This window comes from Aspergillus alliaceus, assembly GCF_009176365.1.
Source record: "Aspergillus alliaceus strain CBS 536.65 unplaced genomic scaffold BDW43scaffold_70, whole genome shotgun sequence".
NCBI lineage: Eukaryota > Fungi > Ascomycota > Eurotiomycetes > Eurotiales > Aspergillaceae > Aspergillus > Aspergillus alliaceus.
The window spans coordinates 78,568-101,929 of NW_022474753.1; the positions used below are offsets into that span (position 1 = coordinate 78,568).

Below are 23,362 nucleotides of genomic sequence, written 5' to 3' on the forward strand. Positions count from 1 at the left end.
ATTAATAGCGCAGCTGGACGGAGCGGCAGCTTGCATAGTGCGAGTCGAGATTTTATTTAGACGGCCCTCACTACGTCAGTTGTTTGGGGGAGCTTTTTTCTGTTTCAGGTTGCAGAAGCCTCCCGCCAGCAACAACAGACACACCCCCTTTCTTCCCTTCTACCCGCCGGGATCTTTCTATCAATTCCCCCCTCTTCGTACCTGTCCCACCTCCTCAATTTTGTGGATTTGGTGGACCTACCAAATATCCTGCGACTTATTTCAGTCGGCTTGTGCTGGCTGGTGGTACGATCTTTGTCTTTCATCCATGGTCTCGCTTTCCGTTCCCTCCCCTCCTGAACACTGCAACATTTGGATAGAGAATATACCTCATGTCGACAGCATCTAATCAACCCCGAGGCATCAACCGACGGGTTAATAGCATTCAAAATGAAGCTCGCCACACGCGCACCCTTTCTGGATCCCGTCGACGCCCCGTGAGCTCCACAGCAGCCTACACATATGCTCTCAGAGTCGCTTACCTTTCATACCTCCTTCAACCGCGTTCACGCCGCGTGCAGAATGTTCCCACTCCCCTGCAGCGACCAAAGCGCTCGTCGACCTCTTTTCATGATCTCATGAGCGACTTTTCACTTGTTAGGGATTCAAAAAGCACAAGGTTTCCCCATGGTTTCATAACTGAACTTGAGAAGAGGTTGACGGGGGTCTTAACCAAGAAAGAGAAAAGAAAGGAATACCAGGACCCGCTCGTTGTCAGAACATTCGCCGCCTTTCTTAACACCCTAAAAGAGCAGTCATTCAAGAAGCGCATGGAGAAGGATCGTCGGGCCGAAGATCTTGTCCTTATCTTCTACTCGAATGCAACCAAAGAACTAGGCAAAGGAAAGGATCCGGATGATGATCATTGGAAACTCATGGTGGACAGACATGTCGCACTCTTTGTCCGGTTGATATCACTCATTTTGAAAGATCACGACTGGGCGAAAGAACGACCAGAGCTGGCAAATCGATTATCGGTCTTGGAGAATAAACTCCTCTCTCAAGATCAAGACCTCGTGCAATCTAATAGTCCATCCACGGTGGAAGTTATGGTGCCACTAAGTTATGATGTGAGAGATATGCCTCTAGTACAACTTATCGCAAGGGTTTTCAATACGAGTAATGCCCAAGCGCAGTCCGACATCGACAAACACCGGGACGTCTGGACTGCTCAGGCGGCTCTTAAGGACCTTAAAGCTTATCAAACCCATCTCAGCCTTAATACTCGGAAAACGTTGTCCAAGGAAGACTTCGAGAACGAGGAGGCATACGAAAGCTGGAGGAAAAGTGAAGGCCCTGAGCTGTCCCAAATGATGCTCGCTATCGTACAATCGAACCCAGAGCTAGCAAAGAGCACCCCAGGTGCGTTTCCCCAGTTCAATGCAAATATCGGAGACCACAACGATGCAACTACTGGGGATATGTCAAGAGTCAGTACCGACAGGCCGATATCATATGTAATCGACCAACCAGTGGATCTCAGTTCGCTATCTCTAGGCGATGATAACAATGAATCTGATGAGTCTGATACATACACGTACATACCAGTGGATCCGCGAGCTATGTATAGGTATATCTTGGCCCAAATTTTGAGCCATGACCTGAAAGAGCGCGAAATTGAAGCTACACAGTCGACGCCTGAAATGTCTTCTATGAAACTTCTCTCGAAGCAGTCAGCCGAGTTCTTGAACGAAGTTTGTCTTCGTTGGCGAATCCCGCATTTTTCTAGACTAGTCTTGTTCCTGGAAGTCATCCGATCGAAATTTGTAGACAACGAGATTGATCTCGACACGCTTGATTCCGCATTTACATATATCAAAGAGACACCATCATCGGATAAAAAGCGCAGCAGCTTCGTGGCTTCGGTCCTTTTCGACCGGCACAAATGGACTATACACGACCTGCTTTCAATGCAACAAATACTCTCCTCCCTCCATGAAGCACTCCTGCGAGAATTATACGATGTCATGATGGATTGTTACGAAGGAAAGCCTCGCCCCATCGGTCCTGTAATGTACATCCTAGAGAATCATATTCAGCTTGACCCCAACTACACAGAGGACCTAGAGGATATTGACCGTTTTCGCTCGTATGTTCGAGATGGTCTCGCTCAGAAAGCAACAGAAAAGTACCAAGACCTCCTTGGGCATTATGTTCCAGTGGATCAAGAAACCTGGGAGTTCGACCATATCATTCAGCTTTGTGACGCCATAACAAAACTTGCTCAAAAGATTAGGAAGCGCTACCGAAATAACCCGGAGATTATGGGGTAAGATACAGCTATCTCAGCTAATTCTTTTAGTTTATCGATACATTTCACTCACAAAACGCAGGGTCAACCCGTACAAGATCTTGCTTTCCAATGTGCTTCCGATATTTGCAGAAGATGCTCATGAGATGGTGGTTCGGATAGTTGAACAGGGCAAATTACGAGGAGAAGAAATTCCAATGGAGGATGGGTTTGATTTATATAAGCAATTCACAGCTATACGCCAACTCTTCATTGAGGCACTCTCTGGGTACGATAATCGCTGTCAATATAAGATGTCGGTACTAATGCGAAATCAGTGTTCCTTTCCCGTTTCGTGTTGAGGATCTGCTGGAAGATTTTGTCTGGCGTTGGATCCGTATGACAGACGAGAAGATTACAGAGTGGGTTGAGCAAGCTGTCAGACAAGATGCCTTCACGGTCCGAGCCGATGACTCGACTGAGATGGTCTCGCAGGAGTATCGGCACAGCGTTTCCGTTATAGACGTATTCCGCTCGTTCAACCAGGTAGTAGAGCAAATGATTCAACTCGGGTGGGATGATGACTTCCAATACGCGAAATTCATGACTGCATTGTCTAAGTCGATTTCAACTGGCCTTGCGAGATACTGTGAATCGTTGGAACAGATGTTCGCACGAGAAATGGATCGGCTCTCTCCAGACCAAGAGGCCGCTATGAATCAAACAACCCAGGAAAAGTTGATGCAAATCGCCAAAGAAGCGTGGGCAAGCAAGGAGAAGATCGAACCATTCCAGTTCTTTCCAGAGGTACGTCTGTTCCTTGTCAATTTTTCTTTTGTTTTTATTTGGCTTTACCCCTCTTTTATGTGACTCGTATGGTTGACGATGCTATAGTCGCTTGTGAAACTGAACAACGTTGAATATGCCCTTATCCAGCTTGACAAGCTAGAGCGGGAAATAAACGTTGACGGCTGTGCAGATGTTATAATTAAGCATGCTCCTCCACAGATGCAGAAGATGCGCAGATCAACTACCTATGTCTTTACGATAAAAGTCGTGGAAGCTGAAGATCTGAAAGCTTGCGATATGAATGGGGGTAGTGACCCCTATGTAGTGTTGACGGACGAGTATCAGAAGCGCATAGCAAAAACCCGTATTATCTACAACAATCTCAACCCGCGGTGGGACGATTCTGTCGACATCACAACGCAGGGGCCACTGAACATCATTGCGACGATATGGGACTGGGACGCTGTAGGAGATCACGATTATGTTGGCCGCACATCGATTAAACTAGACCCTTTACATTTCAGTGATTTCTTGCCGAAAGAATATTGGCTCGATTTGGATACACAAGGGCGATTGCTGCTTCGTGTCAGTATGGAAGGAGAACGGGACGACATTCAGTTTTACTTCGGTAAAGCTTTCCGCACATTAAAGCGCACCGAGAGGGACATGACGCGCAAAATCACGGAGAAAGTAAGTCCAGGTCACACCCCTAATGAATATAAACATAGTCATTAACACAAAAAAAATAGCTGTCTGCGTATATCAGTCACTGCTTGTCTCGTCGAACCTTGAAATCCTTATTATCGCGAGGCCTCAGTATCTCTAGTGTTTCCAACTTTCTTAGCCGAAATCGGGCGCAAGCTACTGTCACAGGACCATCGAACGCAGATGTAGAAAATGCACTGACTCCGCTTTTTGACTATTTTAACGATAACTTTGCAATCATGAACAAGACGCTAACATCTGAGGCCATGAAAATGGTTATGGCTCGCTTATGGAAGGAGGTGCTCAGTACTATCGAGTGCTTGCTTGTACCTCCTTTGTCTGACAAGCCATCTCATCAGAAACCTCTTACGATGCAGGAGGTCGATATAGTCTCACGCTGGCTCGTGCTACTCTTGAATTTCTTCCATGCTGTCGATGATGAAACTGGTGAAGCTAACGGGGTTTCGATTGATATCTTGAAGTCGCCTAAGTATCATGAGATCCAATCTTTGAACTTTTTCTACTTTGAACCGACCGAGAATCTCATTCGTACTTCTGAGAGAATGGCTTCAGCAACCATATCTCGGCAACAGGCAAATAAGAACCGCGTGTCCGCGCCAGCCCATCTTGGATCTGCTGGATCAGGCGGATTCCTCGGCGTTCCTGGTGCTCGACGAGCTAAGAGTATCATGCTCTCACGGAACCTCGGAACGATGAAGAAGATTAAGGAAGAGAAATGGCGAGAGGCCCAAGCCGAACCAAACGATGACATGATCTTGCGGATCCTCCGCATGAGGCCAGAAGCCGCTGGCTACCTGCGCGATCGAAGCCGTCAGAAAGAGCGACTTGCGGCTGCAGCAGCTGCAGATGCCATTGTGAAACAAAGCCTTATGGCTAGCGGTGGGAGGATGACGGGAACTCTTGGACGACGATGACTACTATGATGACCTCTTGCTTGCAGGTTGCACCTGTTCTTTGTTACGCTGAAATGTTGTTTCAGCATCGTTTGACTATTTTACATGCACAGCACATGATGATTCCCACACCGTCTGCTTGAAGTTACGATGCACTTGTTGTCTACCGGTAGTTTTCGGCCTGTATTTAGAGAGCTCCTACTTATAATGAGACACTAATAATCGTTAAGCGATCATTCATGGATGTAGTAGACTGGAACGAGCCAACCATAAACATATTTGATTGCCCTGTGGTTATATGTCACGTATCTGAAATTGAGTGTATTACTCTAGAGCAATACACTCAATTTCCACAGGCACACCTTTGGGAAGCTGAGCAACAGCAACACAGCTACGAGCGGGTTTATGAGTGAAGAACCTCTCATAAGTAGTGTTCATCTCAGCGAAGTTGGCCATATCAGTTAGGAACACCTGAGACAGGATCTAATATCAGCAACAACCTGCCGTAGCTCAAATCCGGAAAGGAGGAAAAGGGGAAGGGAGACAAAAGGTATACACACATTGACCTTGACGATCTTGTTGACGCTGGAACCGGCAGCCTCAACAATAGCCTTGATGTTGTTGCAGCACGCCTGTGTCAACTCGCCAATGTTTCCGGTAACAAGGTTTCCAGAGGCATCCGCGGGGATCTGACCGGAGACGAAGATCTGGCCATTGGCACGGATGGCTTGAGACTGTAGGGTAAATTGCAAGGTCAATGAGGTTCAATTCGCCCTTTTCGGGTGAGGAAGGAATAGATGCCAGGCACGGTCGGCTGGCCGGTTGGTGAACTTACGTAGGGGCCGGCAGCTGTGAGGAATCCACTTGTTAGCTGGATCTTCCACATGTTTTCTAGGTGTGATTTCCAGGGCTTTGGTTAAGGGTAATTCGAGAGCGGGGGAACTTACGAGGACAAGCACCCGCAGCGGAGATGGGAGTCATGCCAGACATCTTTATGATTTGAATATGGGATTGAGTTCGGGCGATACGAGGGAAGGAGATCGTAGATGACGAGGAAAGAACGAGACAAGGGGAAATTCGAGAAAAGGCGAGGCGAGAGCTGGTCCGCAACATTGGTGGGGAGGAGGGGTTATTTATTTGGGAGTATACCTTAGTACAGTAGTACTGAACCTAGTAGTATTCCGCGGGAAAGGAGTACGTGCTTAGATAAGCCAGCCCTCCCATGACATTGGTGGGAGTTTTCTCTCTTGGCGAGATCGGAGATAATCGCCATCATGATCTACATATATACTACGAGTAAGTATACTTATATATATATATATTAATGGGCACTATCAGTATAACAGAATTAGCATAAAGATAACGTATTGCCCGCCAAAGTGCAAAGGACGAATCCCACTGCCAAAATGGCAGATACCACTATAACAATACAGGTCAATCCCCAAAGCCAGAAGATGAGTCGCGAGTTTCACTCGTCCGTGCTTCTATCGAATGCATCTTTGTGGTCTCTACTATCTTGCTGTTGGTCTTGGTTACGAACCAGGCAGTCTATAGCGATCCTATGTACACCCTCCAACATACAATCCTCTTCAACAAGATCATCGGTAGAGGTCCCGCAGACCATAACTGCTCTCTGCCCACAGCACGCTATGATGTCAATACCGGTAGAGCCGCATGCTACCCTTGTCGGGTAGCATATGGATGGTCGAGCTGAGGTCCCTTGAGCTGCAGCACCTAGGCATTGACCGTTTCAAATCATCCGAGAGATCCTGGAACCGCGATGAAGAGGATGACTTCTGCGAGAAAATTCGAACGCTCGGGGAATCCTGGCGTTCACGCTCTTCCGATACGCTATGGATTGGGGGAAGGTGTCGCAAGCTGCACGAGATGGAGCCAGTATTTTCCATTTGCCGTCATGCTGGTTTCCTGGAGGGGGGTGGGGTGTATGTGGGTTCTCGATATCCGCGGAGAACACGGAAAGTCTTCAAGCAGGGCGATAGCAGTGCGGAATGCACTGATAATGGAGGAGCTATGCATTATCCTAGAAACTCTCGGAGCTGTCTTCTGCAAAGACATCAAACGTTGTCAAGTCCTGACCGACATAATCAAAGAGCCATACCGACTGGCAAAATGGATAAGATAGACAGACAAACAGCCAATAGAAAGCCTGTAATTTAGCCTCACCCCTACGGTTTGAAAAGGTTCGTAGAGCACCCCAGTTAAGTTACTGGACTCAGTGCAGAGTAGCAGGTTCGTAGAAGGTCGGAAATAAAGAAAAGAGATGAAGTATAAAACATGCGCGTCAACTGGTATATACAATGATATGCATGTACACGAGGTTGATGGGAGTGGTGGATATATGTTCCAGAGTCTAGACATCATGACTACCATCATAATTAGGACACGGCAGACAAAAATATGAGGACATCAGTGAGGTTTACAAAGGGACAACTCTTATGTATCACTGTTTGTTGACAAGAGGCCCTAACTGCTGCAAAAAGGAGGCAGTTTGCTCTGGGGAAAAACCGAAAAACACGGGGCCGTTGAAAACGATCCTGGCTGCCGCATTAGTCGGGTGATGAGCATCTGGTTGTTCTCCAAGATCTTGCTCAATAGTCTCGAAGGGCATGTTCTTCCTCTCATGGTTGCGAACGGCCTCGGTCTGGGACGCTGCATCGACGGCTGGAGGCCCACCATGGCCGAAAGGACAACGGCCAGCTTTGGGCGCTGGAACAGGAGGGGGTTGGGTAGAGTCACGGAGCGGGATGGAAGAGACCTCAACGACATCGTCTCCCAGCGGCATTTTCGATTTCGCAGCTACAGCTGGAGGCGTTGCAGAAGGCAAGGGTACCGGAACTGGGATTCCCCAAGGCCTGCTTGGGGACTCACCAACGCGAACCTCGCGTAGCGGACGGTCGAAGTGACCCTTCCTCTCATCCTCGTTCTCTGCCTCGTCCTCTTTACTAGAGGACTGCATCCCGGATTTTATACCAACCTCTTCTGCCCACTGTTCCACCCGATCAGCCGAGGAACTGTAAGTTGGCACGCCGCTATTACCACGGTTTGGGAGGAACGCCTGATGTTTGACGGATAACCCTCGAATCATATTAATAAGACTACCATATTTCGCATCTAGATGTCGCATGCTGTGAGAATCCTTCTGGTACCGCTGAACACAAATAGCATGACTTCGGGGTATCTCATGTTTGTGCCTCTCCACATAGTCGGCAATTTCTTCAGGACTATGTTGGTCTAGATATCTAATAGGACACCGGGCAACAGGACATTGAGTGGTCGATGTCCTCACAGAGGGAGCCTGGCTAGAACGTTTATCACCCTGCTCAGCCTTTATGGGGTCTAAATGTGCACACGTGTCACCGTTCTGGAACTTGGAAGTATTCTCAATCCCATTGGCTATCCCATTCTCGGATGTCTTGTTTTTAGATTTTGTGAAAGGACAATGTAGACTGCCTTGAGTGCCCTTGGTCGTGAAGTCTTTCTCTAAAGAGCTAGGAGCTCCAGCCCTAGTGGCAACAAGACATGGGTTGAGTTCGGGATCACACTTCGAGTTCAGGATGGATTTGTAGCACACAACCCCCTCCGCTATAGGTTTCAGAGTCTGATCGTCTACATTCACAAACTCTGACAGTGCTCTTACAACTTCTGGAGGGTTGAGGGGTAAGGGTTCATGGTTCCCGAACTCAGAATAGCGACCGCGGATTTTCTCCGAGATGACTTTTGTATGAGTGTCAAGACCGTTAGAAAGTCGATCTGCGAGTTTCACATACTGGAGTGGCTATTAGCGTGAGCCCAACCTCATGAAGGGATGGTACGATAAAGAGGCGGGGAGGGAGAGAACAAGGATGGATGTTGAAATGCCTCATCAGATAATACATGATGTATCCGTCACCGCCGCAGGTGCGACTCCTGATCTAGAGCTAATCGATATTTCTCATCATTCGAGGCATGGGAAGGGGTAAGGGATATCTTTGGGAGAAAGGTGAGAGGAAAGGGAAATGGGTTTATACCTCATCATGGGCGTATTCCAGCCTCTGCTGCAGGCATTTCTCTTTGCAGATGAGTTGTTGAGTTGTTAGCAAAAGAGCTTCGAAGGCTCTCGCGAGAGTCTGAAGCTGTGGGTCCTGCTGCATAGAAGCAGCAATAGGTGCAGGGGACATAGTGCTCTCAAGCTAAAGAGATTACAATATGACACATATCACATCTGATGGTTTAAGCTTAAGCAATACTTCTGTGCACTTCTGCACTGAGCAGAAGTGCAGCTTGAAAAACATGAGGTAGGATGACAGCAGAAGAGATAAAAGCGGAAAGATCGCTGCCTGAAAACATTTAAGAAATGCTAAGCGAAGTGGCCCGTGCAGTATTCCACGTGATGAGTTCTCTGCTTCTCCGAACAGACGACCATAGGATTCTACATAAAGTAGTAGCTACTTCAAGACTATGTATGTAACTACAGTACATGTGGACATACTCGGTACTTTATCAGGCATTATTAAGCTTGCTGCTACTGTTTCAATTTTGTTTTCTCAACAAATGGGTTTATTGACCGGTCCAATAGTACGCTTTCGCTGGCTCTGCTACCCTGCACTTCACTGCAATTGTCAGTAATAAACCAACCAACCCATCGCAGCTGTAGTATCAGTCGAAGAAATACAGAGACAGTATAATATATACTAGCTTAACTAATCTTAAAATTGACCACTAGCCGGGCTAGCTCAATCGGTAGAGCGTGAGACTCTTAGTCGTCACGGTTATCTCAAGGTTGCGGGTTCGACCCCCGCGTTCGGCTTCTCTTTTTGCTTTGCCATTTCCCTGGTCAATCAAGCCCACCAAGCACGGATAGGAAAGTATTGCCAACAAGCTTATCCTTTTTTTACTCCCTCCCTTGATTTTCAAACTTCGTCGCCGACAATGCCACATACAGATCTATACCGCACACACTGAAGCCAACCGCTAGCTGAAACATCAGATTAGTGTGCTAGAGACGCGTCCACCCGACTTAGGTAGTGGCAAGCTAATGGGGCCCTGTTGGGGTGCATTCAGGGTTGCATGCGTGAAACTGAGTTGTCTGAGCAAGGGGTTTCTCAGCCCAGACGAAGTCAAGCAGTAAGGCGGATATCCGTGCGGCGGAATCAACAGCATGCTTTGCCAGTGCTGGCTACCTCGGGGCTGCCAGTGGCTGCAGATGTTCGGCTGCATAGCGGGGAAGTGGAGTGATAATTCTTCCATTTTCTAGTTAGTATTAGTCGGGCTGGTTGGCTGTGTAACCGTCAGGAACATACACTGTGCCGGTTTGGTGATTAGTATCAATGATTTCCACTATAGAGCATGCAATACTTAGGCATCGACCTCAAATGAATAACATCCGAGACCGGCTCGGGACTTTCAGGAAGTGGTTGTTGGCTTTGTATAGGTCCCTCTCCCGTTTGACAAAATAATCCCAGGTGAAAGCCATGTATCGGATTCCTTCGGACATGATGGTAGTTGTGGAGGCACAAATACTTACTGCCATCAACGATTCTTTGGAGAGGGGAAAGCTAGGTACTACCTCACGCAGTAACCGGGTGCGAGAACAACACGGAAAATCCGAGGGTTGCATGATAATCCAAAACTAGTAACATCCAATATGGGTCAGTTACAAACGAGTACTTCCAATACTTTTGGCATGGAATAGTTTGGGTGATATGAGAGGTAGTGTGGCAAATGAATTTATTGACAACTGAGTCACATTATGGATGACCATACATACATACATCCATACAGACAAGACAAGACAGACAGACCCCCATGTTCTATTATTGGCACTGTCGTGGTAGGTACCCCCCCAACCTCCTATTCAAAGGAAGTGGAGTGCGATATTATAAGAGTTGTGTTAGGTATGTACATACCTATTATTACTATTATTGCTATTATCACTCCCTTGACTCATCACGGATCGAAGGACTTGGGAATATGGTGGGCAGACGAACACAGCTGGACGTTCGGTCTAATTTCCAGAAAAAAGTATATTAGTGGCCATCGACTGCAAGGAAACCAGATAGGGAATGATAGCCCACGGAGAACCATCATTCCTAACTGGCTAGAGAGTTGGCGATCCATAGTGGCTTTGTTGATCCAATCCACTAAAGATAACCCTGACCGCATTGTTGTATTTCATCTTGAATTTGCAAGTTTTAATTTCGTTCATTGATTACTTGATCGATTGATTGATACGTTAGCCTAGGCGACAAATCTACTCCTTTGCTGCCTGTAAGGGGAGGGTGGAACCAATTGAGGGGACTTGCATCATCGAGGGGTTAATAGTTAGTTTAGCCCTATGAGAATTCGTATATCTTGAATTGGGAAGAGAGACCTAGGAAGAGTCGAGTTTAACACCGTAAGGCCTCGAATGGCGTACGGCAATATACCGATTGATTCCTCGCAAAATGCGATGGATGTGACTGATGGAGTAGGAAGGGAGGGGATTCTAGACCTTTCACATACCAAGTCATCGGGAGGGGTACTGTATGTACCTCTTCTTTCTATTCTCCCCTAGTAAGTATTGGGTGTATTATCGTATGGCCTAGTATGTATCCGTCTCAAAAAAGCATACTTGGTAAATCTACGACTCGATAGTCCAATAGCAATGAGATAGACTTTTATATATCGATGATCTATCAATTGAAATTGAAATTGAAACAGATAGCAATGACCCTAAAAATAATATAAATCCTATCCGCCAAATTGCGTGAAGCGGGGTTCTTCTTGGTTAAAATGCTGTATTGAAAATACATCGGCATTTACAGTTCATACAGACAACAGACACCAACGCAAGATCTTAGGGCCTTTTTTTTTTTTTCTCCTTCTCTTTTCCTCCCGCTCCGCTCGTGCTTATCACGTCGATTTTACTATTTTACCTTTCAACTACCTCACCCCCTCATCCTTGATTCTTTTTTCTTCCTTTTCCCTTTCTCTTTTCCTTCTTTTCACCATGTCTCCAACAACTCCCCATCCTTCCCAACAGCCTGATGCCGCCACCTCCCAAGTCGGACAGTCCCCCTCCTCTTCCTCCCGCACCGCCGAACTCGCCAGTCTTAAAGTAAGCCTGCGCGCCGCTCTGCGCCAGTACCCCGACTTCCCGTCTCCTGGAATTTTGTTCGAAGATATCTTGCCCATCTTCGCCAATCCTACTTTGCACGAATCCCTTCTTCGCAGTCTGGAGCTGCACATCCTTGAAAACCACGGCAACCAGAAGCCTGATGTTATTGTCGGTCTTGAGGCACGAGGCTTCCTTATGGGTCCCAGCCTCGCTTTGAGACTTGGCGCGAGCTTCGTCCCTGTGCGCAAGCAGGGAAAACTGCCCGGTCCATGTGAAACCCAGGCCTACGAAAAGGAGTACGGTCAGGACTTCTTCCAGATGCAGGCTGACTCAATCAAGCCTGGCCAGAAGGTGATTGTGGTGGACGATATCATTGCAACTGGTGTGTATTTCGTGTCCTCATCAAAAGTGGACATTCCCTTTTAGAATCAAAGTAATATTGACTTTAATCATACAGGCGGTTCGGCCTGGGCGGCGGGCGAACTTATCAAGAAGATGGGCGGCGAGCTTATGAGCTTCCTTTTCATCCTCGAACTTGAGTTCCTTAAGGGGCGGGAAAAGCTTCCTGCTCCGGTCTACACCCTTCTCTCTGGCCAGGAAGAAAAGCATCATTGACGACTCAAAACATTTTCCTTTCCTTTGCTGATTATCATGGCTGTGCTGCCCGCGGATAGATCTCATTATGACAAGAAAACAGAAAAGGGCACCTGTTTCCGCTTTCCGCAACCCTGTCGCTCTGATTTAACCCACGACTTATCGATGTGTTACAGCGGTGATTACGAATGGGGCTGCATCTCCAACGGACGGGTCCCATGAAAGTAGGGAAGAAATGCTTGCCCCGCCGCTTCTTCCATGCCTATAGGGCAGGGCCTCTCTCACTTTCGCTCATCCGGATGGAATACCAGGATAGATGAAGGTCAGAACAACAACCCATTTGTACCACGAACTTAAGAAAAGTTAGGGGAGCGGAATCGCATGTCCACCATCATGACACATTTCCTTACTGGGACCTACTATAGACAATACAAGTGAATAACAATACTAGTAGTATGGCATCTTGATTCAATGAGATTTATGGTTGTGAGAATTGTATCATTCGCAATCATTCGGTCATTATAATATGCCTATTTGCAAATATCATCCGTAATGTATCTATAAAGTAAATCAAAACAAGAGCAGAAGAAAAGATCTCCCGCCTCCCCCCTCTAGTTCAAAGGGATTGACTTCCTCATCACCTCATCTGCCCACTTCTTGGGAAACCCCAAAGTCTCCGCCTCACGGATCGCGCGATTCATTCTCGGAATATACTCATCCCTCGGCGGACCCAACTTTACCCTCTCCTCATCCACATAGACTAACGTCTCAATAACACCGCCCTCCCTCTGTTTCTTCTGTTTCTCATCCAGCCACACCGTAACTGTAGCTGGAACATACCACTTGTTATAATCTCCATAGCCCTGTTCCGTCGGCCGAATATGCGCAGGAACCTTATGCGTAGCCCGTGACGGCAGCGCCGAATGATCAACACCCTCATACCCATCTAGCAACCTTTCATCCTGAATATCCATCTCGTACAAGACCCCGTAAACTGTATCCTCTTCTCCAGAAACCGGTACATTTTCGCCCTCGTCTGCTTCCTTACCGACACGGAACTCTGTGGGTGGCATAACGTTCGCATAACCAGCCTGACAGATCAGCCAGCGCCAGCGATCCAGACGGGCGACAGCAACAGGCTTGGACGAGAGATCAGGATTGCATGTGCAGCGGAGACGCATCTGTGTGAAGGAGAGGTTGGAGCCATAGGCGAAGTAAAGAGGGCGGGGTGTGGCTTGTTGTGGGGCTATTGTTTCACTGTCCGAGAGAGAGGCGCCAGTGGTGATCGAAATTGTTGTATGGGTTGCTGAATCTGTTTTCAGGTCTTGTTGATCTATTGTTGGGGTCGAGAGGGGGTTGACGGTGCTTGTGTCTCTAAGATGCATTTTGAGTTCTCAAGCTGTATGCTGGTTCAAAGATAGATCGCCGAGGCTGCTTGAACGATTGAAACTTTTTTTTTCTCTTCTTTTTTGGATAATATCAAAATGAGAGAACCCGACTGATATAGATAGCCTAAAAGAGCGAAACAAAGACGAAAAAGAATGTTGAGTTGGGATAGAATGGGGAAAAAGCATGCATCCGTTTAAATATGTGGAGGGCGATCGATGGCAAGTGGAGAGTTCGGTTCCTCCATACGAAGTGGAGTGGCTGAGTAGGTTCCATGGAAAGATTACAGGACTTCGCCATCTGAACCATCCACACACCTGGGTTCCCTGATTGAGAGCACTAGTAAGGCAGCCAGGCTATCGAACGGGTTCAGCATGCAGGTGTGAACAACGTAATTACTGAGTGTATTGCCATTCTATGTATTTTCTACAAACATTAAGCCTCTCTTTCTAGCAGTAGTTAACTGATAAGAAGCAGGTGGTCCGTATGTCGAACTCGAGTTGGCAATGAAGATGTCGCTCATTCCACCACCAACGAACAAAGTTCCGAGTCAGGTACTTCACCAATCGGGGGGAAGTATATATAGTCCACGTGATCTATGTATTCTTCGTGTATAGAAAGAATAATTAATATTCTGCCCATGCAGTCTAAATTATAAAACTATATTTTCGGAAGTACTCTGTATAGAAGCTGATATACCTAAAGCTATTCTATTACTGTACTAATGTACAGAGATTGCGAAAATTCTGGAAGCTGGTATCATTCTTAACATAGAATAATAGCTAGGTTAAGTTAGTTAACGTATCCCGTAAGCGAGTCGGCCACTCCATGCGTTTTGACTCCAGTCGGAAACCTCACTCAATCCAACCATCTACCACGCCTTGAAAAGCGCGTCAAAATTCAAGAAATTCAACTGAGCAAGGGCGAAGGCTTCTACTTGCTATTTCCGCTCTTAATAATGAAAAAATATCCGATATTCGTGAAGCGGCACGTGTTTATAATGTTCCTTTCACTACCTTGCAAGATCGGCTACATGGGAAAACATATCGCTCAGAAACACATGCTAATAGTCATCATATGACCCAAAATGAAGAGTAGTCGCTTGTATAATGGATTCTATTACTAGATCAACGTGGGGCGTCTTCTAGACAATCTTATATATAAGAAATGGCTAATCTCTTACTTGCTGTGCGCGGTACTATATCTTTTCAATCTGTTAGAGAGAAATGGATATACAACTTTATTAAATGATATGAAGAAATAAAACCTTGATATTCTCAACGGTATAACTACTAGCACGCTAAATGTAATAATCCAAAAATTATTGAGAAGTGATTTGACCGTGTACAAATCACTATAATGAAGTATGGTATTGTAACCAAAGATATCTACAATTTTAATGAAACTGGTTTTGCTATAGGTCTAGTAGCTACTGCTCAGGTAGTTACTAGAGCTGATTACTGTAGAAAAGCACTTTTTGTACAGCCAGGTAATCAAGAATGGGTTACCTCTATTGAATATATCAATTCTACTGGATGGGCACTTCCACCATGCATTATTTTTAAAGGCAAGATTTATATAAAGAATTAGTATCAAGAAAAGGACCTACTATATAACTAGAGAATCGAAATTAGTCCTTATGGATAGAATACTGATGAGATAGGCCTTCACTGGCTTAAAAATGCGACAGATCGAATAGCGATTCGGCCTGATGACTGTACAGGATACCCTGACTCAGGTGCATGGACAATAGCGATTCGGCCTGATGACCGTACAGGATACCCTGACCCAGGTGCGTAGACAATCGGCCACCGATGAGGAACATCAGGCCACACGACAGATTGGGTTCAAGGGGGATTCTAAATCCTTTAGGCATGGAGCCTTCAGCTATAAATTAGCGAATCGTTAGTAGTAGTGGGAGATCAAGAATCAGTCTCCTGTCTGAATAGTATCTACTGCCTGCCTTTGACCTCTCTCTTTCCTTTAGCCTACGTACCCTTACCTAGTTGACAGGTCCTCTGCCCTGAATAGTAGATACCCTTGACAAAAAATCTCTTTATTCCTGCTACTACAGGTCATGTAACTGGAAACTATCGCCTGCTTATTCTTGATAGCTATGGCAGCCATCTCACACCTCAATTTAATCAATTATGCCGTGAGAATAATATTATTCCTATCTGCATGCCTGCGCATTCTTCCCATAATCTACAGCCTTTAGATGTGGGCTGTTTCAAATCTCTAGAGGATGTGTACGGGAGCTATATAGCACAGAGAATGCGCTGTAGAATCAACTATATTGAAAAGCTTATCTTTCTAAAAATCTTTATTAAAGCTTATAAAGATACTTTTAAAGCAGAAACTAATCAGAATAGTTTTACAGGGGCTGGTCTAGTTCCATTTAATTCAGAGAGGATACTTGGTAAGTTAAATATTTAACTAAAATCTTCTACACTACCTGGAAGTTAATTAATCAATTCAGCACCTAAAACACCCTATACAACTAGGCAACTGGAAAAATAGGCTTCTACAGTGAAAAGACTACTTAAAGCGCGCGCAGAGAGCCCTCAATCCTTAATAGAGACATGATTAGACAAGATTATTAAAGGTCATGAACTAGCCTTAAATAAAGTAATCCTTGCATGTGATAAAATACACGAATTACATGCTGCTAATAAAACATAAGTTTAAAAACAGAAGCGCTCTGCTAGACAGCTAGCTACTATAGAGGGCTTTACTATTCAGGAGGGCTTAGAGCAATTCCAGTGTGATATTAAGGTCCAAGAAGCTCAGGATACTACACCTATAGATCCAGTGCTTTCTGCAGTCAGACCACGCGTACGAGCGCCGCCGCGTTGCAGTGATTGTCATATTCTAGGACATACTCACAGACAATGTCCTAATTGAGCTCTTAATTAGTTTTTATATAGAAATACAATTGTTTTGTTGATTAAAAGCCCTAGAATTTGACTTGGTGGTGGATATCAGAGCGGCGTGGCCGATTCGCTTACTGGATACGTTATAGATTATGTGGATCAATAAGGTACTAGTGATCTAGTTCTATCTATCAGAAAATGTTCAACTAGTTTTACGCTCCTTTAGCCATACCCCACCAATCAACATGCTGTGGCGCAAGAGTGGCGGCGAACCAAGTGAAGAACCAAATTCATAGTATCTGGGGAAGAGAAAGGGGTGCACATACATGTTTTCTACACGGTATTGCATGAAGGCTCTGATATTCCAGTAGCTATACAAAATTGTACTTCCATCTAGATGATATGCAAGTTGTTGACTGGTATTCCCTGCGACCATATAGTATACCGCCGTTTGATGCCCACACCTATGGCCTGGCGAAGTAGTTCATATGTTTCCTCACCGCCACTGACCATGACCATGCTGATTAGATGGCGGCGAGGGACCCCACCTGCGGTCATCTGAGTTTCATCGAGGTATGGCCGGACGAGATACGGCTCTGTACGGACAGCAGCTAGGCTTGACAAAGGATTAGATTTGGGTCCTGGGTTCTCGACCGTTGGCTCCTCGTAGGAGACAACAATGACGAGTTTTAGTGCATGCCGTGATGGTGGGTATGCAGCGATATTCTTTAATTTTTGCGAGAAACTGCACCCGCCCCGCCTAATGACAAGCACTTGATGACTCTGCACAATGTCACGTAGTATCCGATGGTCACAGAGCTCATCGGCAAAGTATATTGTGGACCAAGGGAGACGATCTTTCGGAAAATCTTCAGTGATAGAAAATGTAGAGGAATCTTCTACATCAGGCATGGGCGTAGAGCCTAAACCGGAAGCCATAGCAGCGGGTAAGGTAAGTCTTAGAAACGACTTCTTTTTCTTCAAGGGCTGCCAGGACGAATGGGATTGTGATTCATCCCAGAGCAACCAGGAGACATGATTCACCAACGATGATAAAGCAGTCTTTACACTCGACGCAGACGGATTTACTATACCAAGCTTGTCGTCAGTGGATGACTCACCGATGATATGCTTTGGGCTATGTTCAGTAGTTGATCTTGGAGGATCACCTGAATTATTATTCCGATGGATGTTGTTTGGGATAACGTCAATGACGATGTCAATCATTGCGGAGTCGCGTACGCGGGTAAAATTCGGATCGGTGGGATCCAGGATATCATTTGTGATCTCCCGCGAGAGATACACCTTCTCATACTTTCCAAGCGGTACATTGTTGATAACTTGTACCCGAAACTCTCCTTTTGTCGTGCCTCTCCCATCTTGTGGGGGCAGGTCTTGGACCATACTCAACCGTAGGCCCCCTATAGCCTTGATGAGAATGCCATCCTGCACTCGTTCCAAGGAGCCAGATCCTAGGAACATGCCGGGGAGAGATGGAAACGAGATGTCAAGCGTGGGGCGAACGGTCATCGGAGAGCTAGTTGCATTGAACGGCACCAGTTCGGGTGGTAAAGTCCAAGGGAAGAACGTATAGTTTGTTGGTGAAGACAGATCGGATATCGTCATACTAGCTTGGTTTTTTGTATAGTCCAAAATAGGCCCCTCCGGCGCTGCCCGGTTAGGCATCAAGTGTAAACGAGCCAATTTTGCAGCATGGAAAACGTCAGGGCGTGCGGCGGTCGATGAAAACCCAAATACAGGAGGCAAGGGCGCTATAGGACAAATAGCAGCATTGACCTGCTTGTTGGCTGACGGTTGTTTCTTGCGGGGCTTCTGAGCTGCTGTTGTGCTCTTGGGTATGATAAGTGGATGCCCCTCCGTAGAAAACACAAACGGTAGGTCGATTTTGTTCAGAGGGTGCGAAGGATCAAAGAGCAAGTAAAGATACTTCGCCGTTTCGCCTAAGAAGAAGCTCTCCATTCGGTCACTAAGTTTGCCACTGCGGACGTCTTGAAGCCCAGCCCATCCGCATTTCGTCCAGCACCGTCGTTTGAGATCACGCAGCACCATCTCACCGACGTGTAAGTACCAAGGGTCTTCGGTGGCGTGGTAGAGGTAATATGTAGATTCAGCGAATTCTGGTCGGCCGCTGTACCATGCTAAGCCCCCCTCTACATCTCCCGTCGCGACATTCCATCTTTCGGGGAGCCCGGAAAACCGAGTCCAAACAGCTGTTGCCAGAAGATGGATCCCTATGGCCTCATCTAACTCTCCAGCCAAGCTCAGGAGACCTGGGTAAAAGGCGCTCAGACTATCTATCCACAACGCCCGCGTGGCACCAGTGAAAATGTCACCTTGGATTAAATGCGGGTGCTGGTAGCCATCTCCCCGATACAAATGGCGTTTGATTGAAGCGTGTGATTCTTGCCAGGCTTGCAAAAAAGCCTCTGCCGAATGTTCGTACTCGCTTAGTGGTGCAAGGTAATCATCTAAGGCATGCCATGAGCTCTTGAGATCTCGCGGGAAGCGTTCCCCCGAGGACAACAAGATATGTGACTTAAAAGCATATTCGAAAAAACTGTCAATCCCGGCTCCGATCTGAAATTCGCCAAGGTTCAGCTTCGCATTAATATTGGATTTCCGAGGTAACTTACTCCCGTGTAAGGATGAATCCATTTACCCGACTCCGCATCGATACCTGAACCAATTAATCCAATCTCACTCCTTCTCGCCCACACTGCCCAAAAGGCTCTTTTCCCCAGGTCCTCGTACCGGCCATCTCCGGTAAGCCTGCTTAAGACAGTAAACTCCAAGACTAAGCTGCCAGCGCCTGCACTGCATGTCTCCGTCGTTTCTGCTAATGGAACTTGACGAGACTTACAACTCTCATCATTAGAGGTTTCATCACACGAGAGGGCGGCATTAAGTGGCGATTTTGCATAGAACGGGTGCCGTCGGACCCCATAACGCAGGTTGACCCGCGGGTAAGGGAGACCAGTTTTGGTATAAAAGGCGGGCAATAGACGATTTGCCAGATCAACGGCAAGTCGGAGAAGCTGACCGTCGTAAACAAATCCATTTTCCCACTTGATTCCGCGCCTATCTGCGGAGAACGGACTCTTGTCCCAAGCCCGTGCAAATGCGGTTTCGGCTTCAGGAGGATTGTAGTTCGTAATTGGGAGATCGCCCACAGCAAACAAATGGGCGCTGAGCAGCCCGCCTTTAACGTTTGCAAGTCAGATACGAGCCATTTCAAGCTGGATTGAATTCCGTACCTAGCCCTCTAATAGCCGTCTCAAACACTTGGACCTTACTGTCCATGTTGAACCCGCGACCTCTGTCTCCCTGACCAGCAGGGCCATCTGAGCCGTCACCATATAGTTTTACAAAGTCCTTCACACCATCCTGGAAATGTGTCCAGGCTCTTGGGCCATCATCGGGGCTCGATGACAATACTGCTAGTGAAGAGAAACTATCAATCAATGTCAACGAGTAGTTGCCTAGAACATCGTTTAGTCCTGCATTGGCAAGGGTATCTCGGTCGCGAACCAGCGGACGGCAGGAAAGAGGGCGTAGTTCATCTTCTGGAAAGGCATGCTCAAGGTAATTTTCAAACCCATGGTAGAACATATGCTCGGTATCCTTTCTGAAACGTGAAGCATGTCAGACATAGACTGCAAAATACCAAAAATATTAATGCTAGCAATGAGCACTTACCTGAGTCCTTCAAGCTGACTTTTACTCATGCCCCAAGCCACGCCAAGCCACAGCGAGAGGATTAACGCCCAATTCATCACCCATTCTGTACGGAGGAAGGGCATCTGTAAGTACCAACATCCCGACCGCATTACAGCATAAATAAACCTGCCTCAGACGGCATGGAAGCACAATTGGAAGCCTTTAGAGGCGAAATTATACTTGCGGAGATCAACAGTCCTTTCAAAAGTTCCTTGAGGTGTTGCGGTTGCTTAAGTGATGGTGGTGTGACTATGCACGTGAGTATTCAAATCGCGCCAATCCCGAATGGACAGATAAGCTAGTAATCATTTCCAACCTACTTTGGAGTATCATGGATGTGCGTTGCAAGCTTACAAGTTCTGTTAGTTATTCACAGGCCCTTCAATACAAACGGTGTATATACATTCATTCACAATCTACACAGAGGAAGAAAGATGCGGGGGAGAAAGCTCAACGCTTTAAAAAAACGTAAATAATAACGTGACGACAATAAACTAACCAGCATTGTTAGGTATAGTTGGCTGCTTTCACACCCAAGTAACTCCCGCTCAAGACAGTGATCGATAATTAAACTAACCGACAAATCCAATGGTATATTCCAAGCAAAGGAGGAAAAAAGGAAGTGGGGTTGTATTGGTAATGAGACGTAAGTTTCTTTTCTACTATAAAGAAAAGGAAAGGGAAGGACGAATGTCATTACATGGGACAGCGACTATAGAGGGCCGTTATCAATGTCCTGGTCGTTCGGCAGCAGGGCCTTGTGACAACGGTCGCGGTTGTGCTTCAATCACATAGTCGATACCATTATCAGATGTGTAGCTAGGAGGTCGTGGTAAAGGGGCTTTGCTACCCAAACGTTGGATATGGTTGGCGTGCTGCGGTAGAGGAGGTGCATCGTCTTTCACATGATGCCAGTAGAGTAAGTCTGGATTTATTTTCTGTGGAACAGAATTTAACCAGGTAAGCTCGTGAAGTAGAAAGATGTGTCTATTGATAACTTACCACACTACTTCTCCACAGGCCATATGCTGGAGGCGGAGGTGTGACCTTTTCCCGCCTGGTACCGTCGCTTTCGGCCAAAATCTCTTCGTCGCCAGCAAGGATAACATGAATAGGTCGGTCTGGTTGGGCGAATCCAGTTGATCCTGCCCTGCTTGGTATCCGGTTCATCGCCATAGCAGATCCGGAACCGCACAAGACCACCATAGAAAAGCGGATTAGAGAATGACAGAACACAATGGCAAGAATCAGGATCATAAATATCAGAAGTATATGAAGTTCCCAGCCCAGGTTCGATTTGGAAATGGTGAATGCAAAATCTAAATCATCCAGTTAGTATCGCCTGAATCCAAAAGGTTAATCTCTAACCTACAGAGAGCAAGGACGAGAATTAGAAAGATAGCAGATGTGATAAGGGCAATGAGCCGTCTTCTCGTCCTTTTCTCTCTTAACATCGAGTTAAATGGTCGTTGTAAGGAATGATTGGAGTTCCCAAGGTCTCTTTGCGTCTGCACATTATCACAAGTTCCTTGCTCCGACCTAATGTTCGACTGTAACCTATCGGTAAGGTTTGTCTGCTCTGATATAGACTCCAGGTTGGTTCGGTGACGAGTTCCTCTTGGAGCATACACTGATTCCGGTGAGTTTATAGCAGACTGGTCTGACGAGGTGGGCCCTAGAGATACGCGGTGTTCCTGATATCCCGCGCGATCACCAAAAAGTTGTTGTGCATGGATGAACTGATGACCACTTCTGATTGAAGGCAACTCATGATAGCGTTGGGCGTATTGGCAGCTCTCGACAAAGTCGATTCTATTGCGGCTCGAGTTTGAAGACGAACTGAGTAATATCTTAGAGGTCGACTGATCCGAACGCGACGGTCCTGGTTGAGGCAGCAGAACCGATCCCATGTTGAATACCTTATCAACGGTACTATGACATTTGTGCTGGTGATATAAAGCAGCCAACCGTGAGCTTCAGCTTTCTGGCAGCTTTATGATCAACAACTGGCCAAATCGTCTTATTTCAACACCCGGCTTTCCTTCCTGAGGGTATGTCGAATGATTGCTATAAGCTATTTCCGCATTCGGTAAACAGGACACAAACGGGCGTGAAGGCGATCAGTTATGCGGCAACAAAATGCCTAAAATGACCAAATCGACGATGTAACAGCGGCTTGATTGCCGTAGGAAGCGATTTTTTGCGTTAGCAACTAGAACGGCTTTTGTCACTAAATGCTCATGATGGGGGCAAAGTAGCGGCGGAGGCAGACTGAAATCGCACGGAATATATTGAGCAAAACCCAGGGCTTATAGAACGATAGAATTCGGGATAATGTATTGAAGCTGTTGAAGTGACTTGGTTAAAGGAAAAAGCTAACGAGAGAACAGGGGTGGCACCAGGCTACCATTTGATCTGGACTGAAAAACGAAGGTGAATTGCAACAAAGGCAAATAATAACGATAAAGGCAATGGCAATGATATGTATTAGAAATTCAAGCAGTCAAAGACAGGGACCAGGGATTGGGGATAAGAAGGAAGGAAGCACAGAGCCCCAAAGGCCTGTGACATTAGCTCACAGGCTGTGAGGGAGCAAACTATCGTGATAAACCCAGCGGACTAGTGGCCGAGCCCCTGGGCGGCCCACGTTTCTAAGTCCCGGTAGCACGGAGCGATTTCGCCCATTGAAAGTCCACTGTGCTACAGAAATATTGACATTGTTAGTACAGACTTTTAATATTGCGAATGACCGATTTTCTCATTGTTTCCCTTTGTAAACCCTGAAGAGAATATGCATGATTTTGGGACGACGACGTTACTATCAATAGAAGAAAGGCCAATGTTTCGCTAAACTTAGAACAAGCCTCTGGGACCATCTCGAGAACCAATCATCATTGAGAATGCTTCCGCCAATCTAAGTACTTGTCCTGGCTGACTCCCTAACATAATAGAGCATTGAGGGCTTATTAAGCCACGCAGAGTTCAAACACAACCAAGA

The 23,362-nt window shown here is 46.4% G+C and overlaps 8 protein-coding genes and 1 non-coding gene across 9 annotated transcripts; 4 read left to right on the forward strand and 5 right to left on the reverse strand.

Moving 5' to 3' along the window:
• Positions 1 to 108: 108 nt before the first annotated feature.
• BDW43DRAFT_292249 (C2 domain protein) lies at positions 109 to 4,797 on the forward strand. The gene is made up of 5 exons (XM_032043701.1): positions 109 to 2,308; positions 2,373 to 2,558; positions 2,608 to 3,076; positions 3,164 to 3,748; positions 3,808 to 4,797. Exons 1-5 carry the CDS (start codon positions 372 to 374, stop codon positions 4,696 to 4,698), a joined length of 4,068 nt encoding a protein of 1,355 aa, XP_031894945.1. The 5' UTR covers positions 109 to 371; the 3' UTR covers positions 4,699 to 4,797.
• On the reverse strand, positions 4,798 to 5,791 carry BDW43DRAFT_292254 (Endoribonuclease L-PSP/chorismate mutase-like protein; the record flags this gene model as incomplete). Its single annotated transcript, XM_032043702.1, has 4 exons — positions 4,798 to 5,148; positions 5,238 to 5,411; positions 5,513 to 5,526; positions 5,625 to 5,791. Coding segments are annotated over 4 exons (497 nt in total), but the record flags the coding sequence as incomplete, so codon positions are not given.
• A 213-nt stretch (positions 5,792 to 6,004) lies between these two features.
• BDW43DRAFT_231130 (uncharacterized protein) lies at positions 6,005 to 6,996 on the forward strand. The gene has a single exon (XM_032039525.1). It carries the CDS (start codon positions 6,352 to 6,354, stop codon positions 6,853 to 6,855), a length of 504 nt encoding a protein of 167 aa, XP_031894947.1. The 5' UTR covers positions 6,005 to 6,351; the 3' UTR covers positions 6,856 to 6,996.
• Positions 6,969 to 8,977, reverse strand: BDW43DRAFT_231136 (uncharacterized protein). The gene is made up of 3 exons (XM_032039526.1): positions 8,706 to 8,977; positions 7,119 to 8,473; positions 6,969 to 7,061 (listed from the first exon to the last, which is right to left on the reverse strand). The coding sequence occupies exons 1-2, from the start codon at positions 8,853 to 8,855 to the stop codon at positions 7,139 to 7,141; spliced, it is 1,485 nt and encodes a 494-aa protein (XP_031894948.1). The 5' UTR covers positions 8,856 to 8,977; the 3' UTR covers positions 6,969 to 7,061; positions 7,119 to 7,138.
• Positions 8,978 to 9,399: 422 nt separating this feature from the next.
• BDW43DRAFT_t220 lies at positions 9,400 to 9,484 on the forward strand. Its single transcript has one exon. It is a non-coding gene; the product is annotated as a tRNA-Lys (tRNA).
• A 2,181-nt stretch (positions 9,485 to 11,665) lies between these two features.
• On the forward strand, positions 11,666 to 12,388 carry BDW43DRAFT_316211 (adenine phosphoribosyltransferase APT1; the record flags this gene model as incomplete). Its single annotated transcript, XM_032048230.1, has 2 exons — positions 11,666 to 12,155; positions 12,231 to 12,388. 2 exons carry the CDS (start codon positions 11,666 to 11,668, stop codon positions 12,386 to 12,388), a joined length of 648 nt encoding a protein of 215 aa, XP_031894949.1.
• A 295-nt stretch (positions 12,389 to 12,683) lies between these two features.
• Positions 12,684 to 13,894, reverse strand: BDW43DRAFT_231193 (gamma-glutamylcyclotransferase family protein). The gene has a single exon (XM_032039527.1). The coding sequence runs from the start codon at positions 13,750 to 13,752 to the stop codon at positions 12,979 to 12,981; it is 774 nt and encodes a 257-aa protein (XP_031894950.1). The 5' UTR covers positions 13,753 to 13,894; the 3' UTR covers positions 12,684 to 12,978.
• A 2,965-nt stretch (positions 13,895 to 16,859) lies between these two features.
• BDW43DRAFT_292268 (glycoside hydrolase family 47 protein) lies at positions 16,860 to 20,582 on the reverse strand. The gene is made up of 5 exons (XM_032043703.1): positions 20,344 to 20,582; positions 19,902 to 20,272; positions 19,281 to 19,846; positions 17,796 to 19,224; positions 16,860 to 17,714 (listed from the first exon to the last, which is right to left on the reverse strand). The coding sequence occupies exons 1-5, from the start codon at positions 20,472 to 20,474 to the stop codon at positions 17,020 to 17,022; spliced, it is 3,192 nt and encodes a 1,063-aa protein (XP_031894951.1). The 5' UTR covers positions 20,475 to 20,582; the 3' UTR covers positions 16,860 to 17,019.
• Positions 20,583 to 21,092: 510 nt separating this feature from the next.
• Positions 21,093 to 21,621, reverse strand: BDW43DRAFT_304151 (uncharacterized protein; the record flags this gene model as incomplete). Its single annotated transcript, XM_032045554.1, has 2 exons — positions 21,093 to 21,302; positions 21,367 to 21,621. 2 exons carry the CDS (start codon positions 21,619 to 21,621, stop codon positions 21,093 to 21,095), a joined length of 465 nt encoding a protein of 154 aa, XP_031894952.1.
• Positions 21,622 to 23,362: the final 1,741 nt, after the last annotated feature.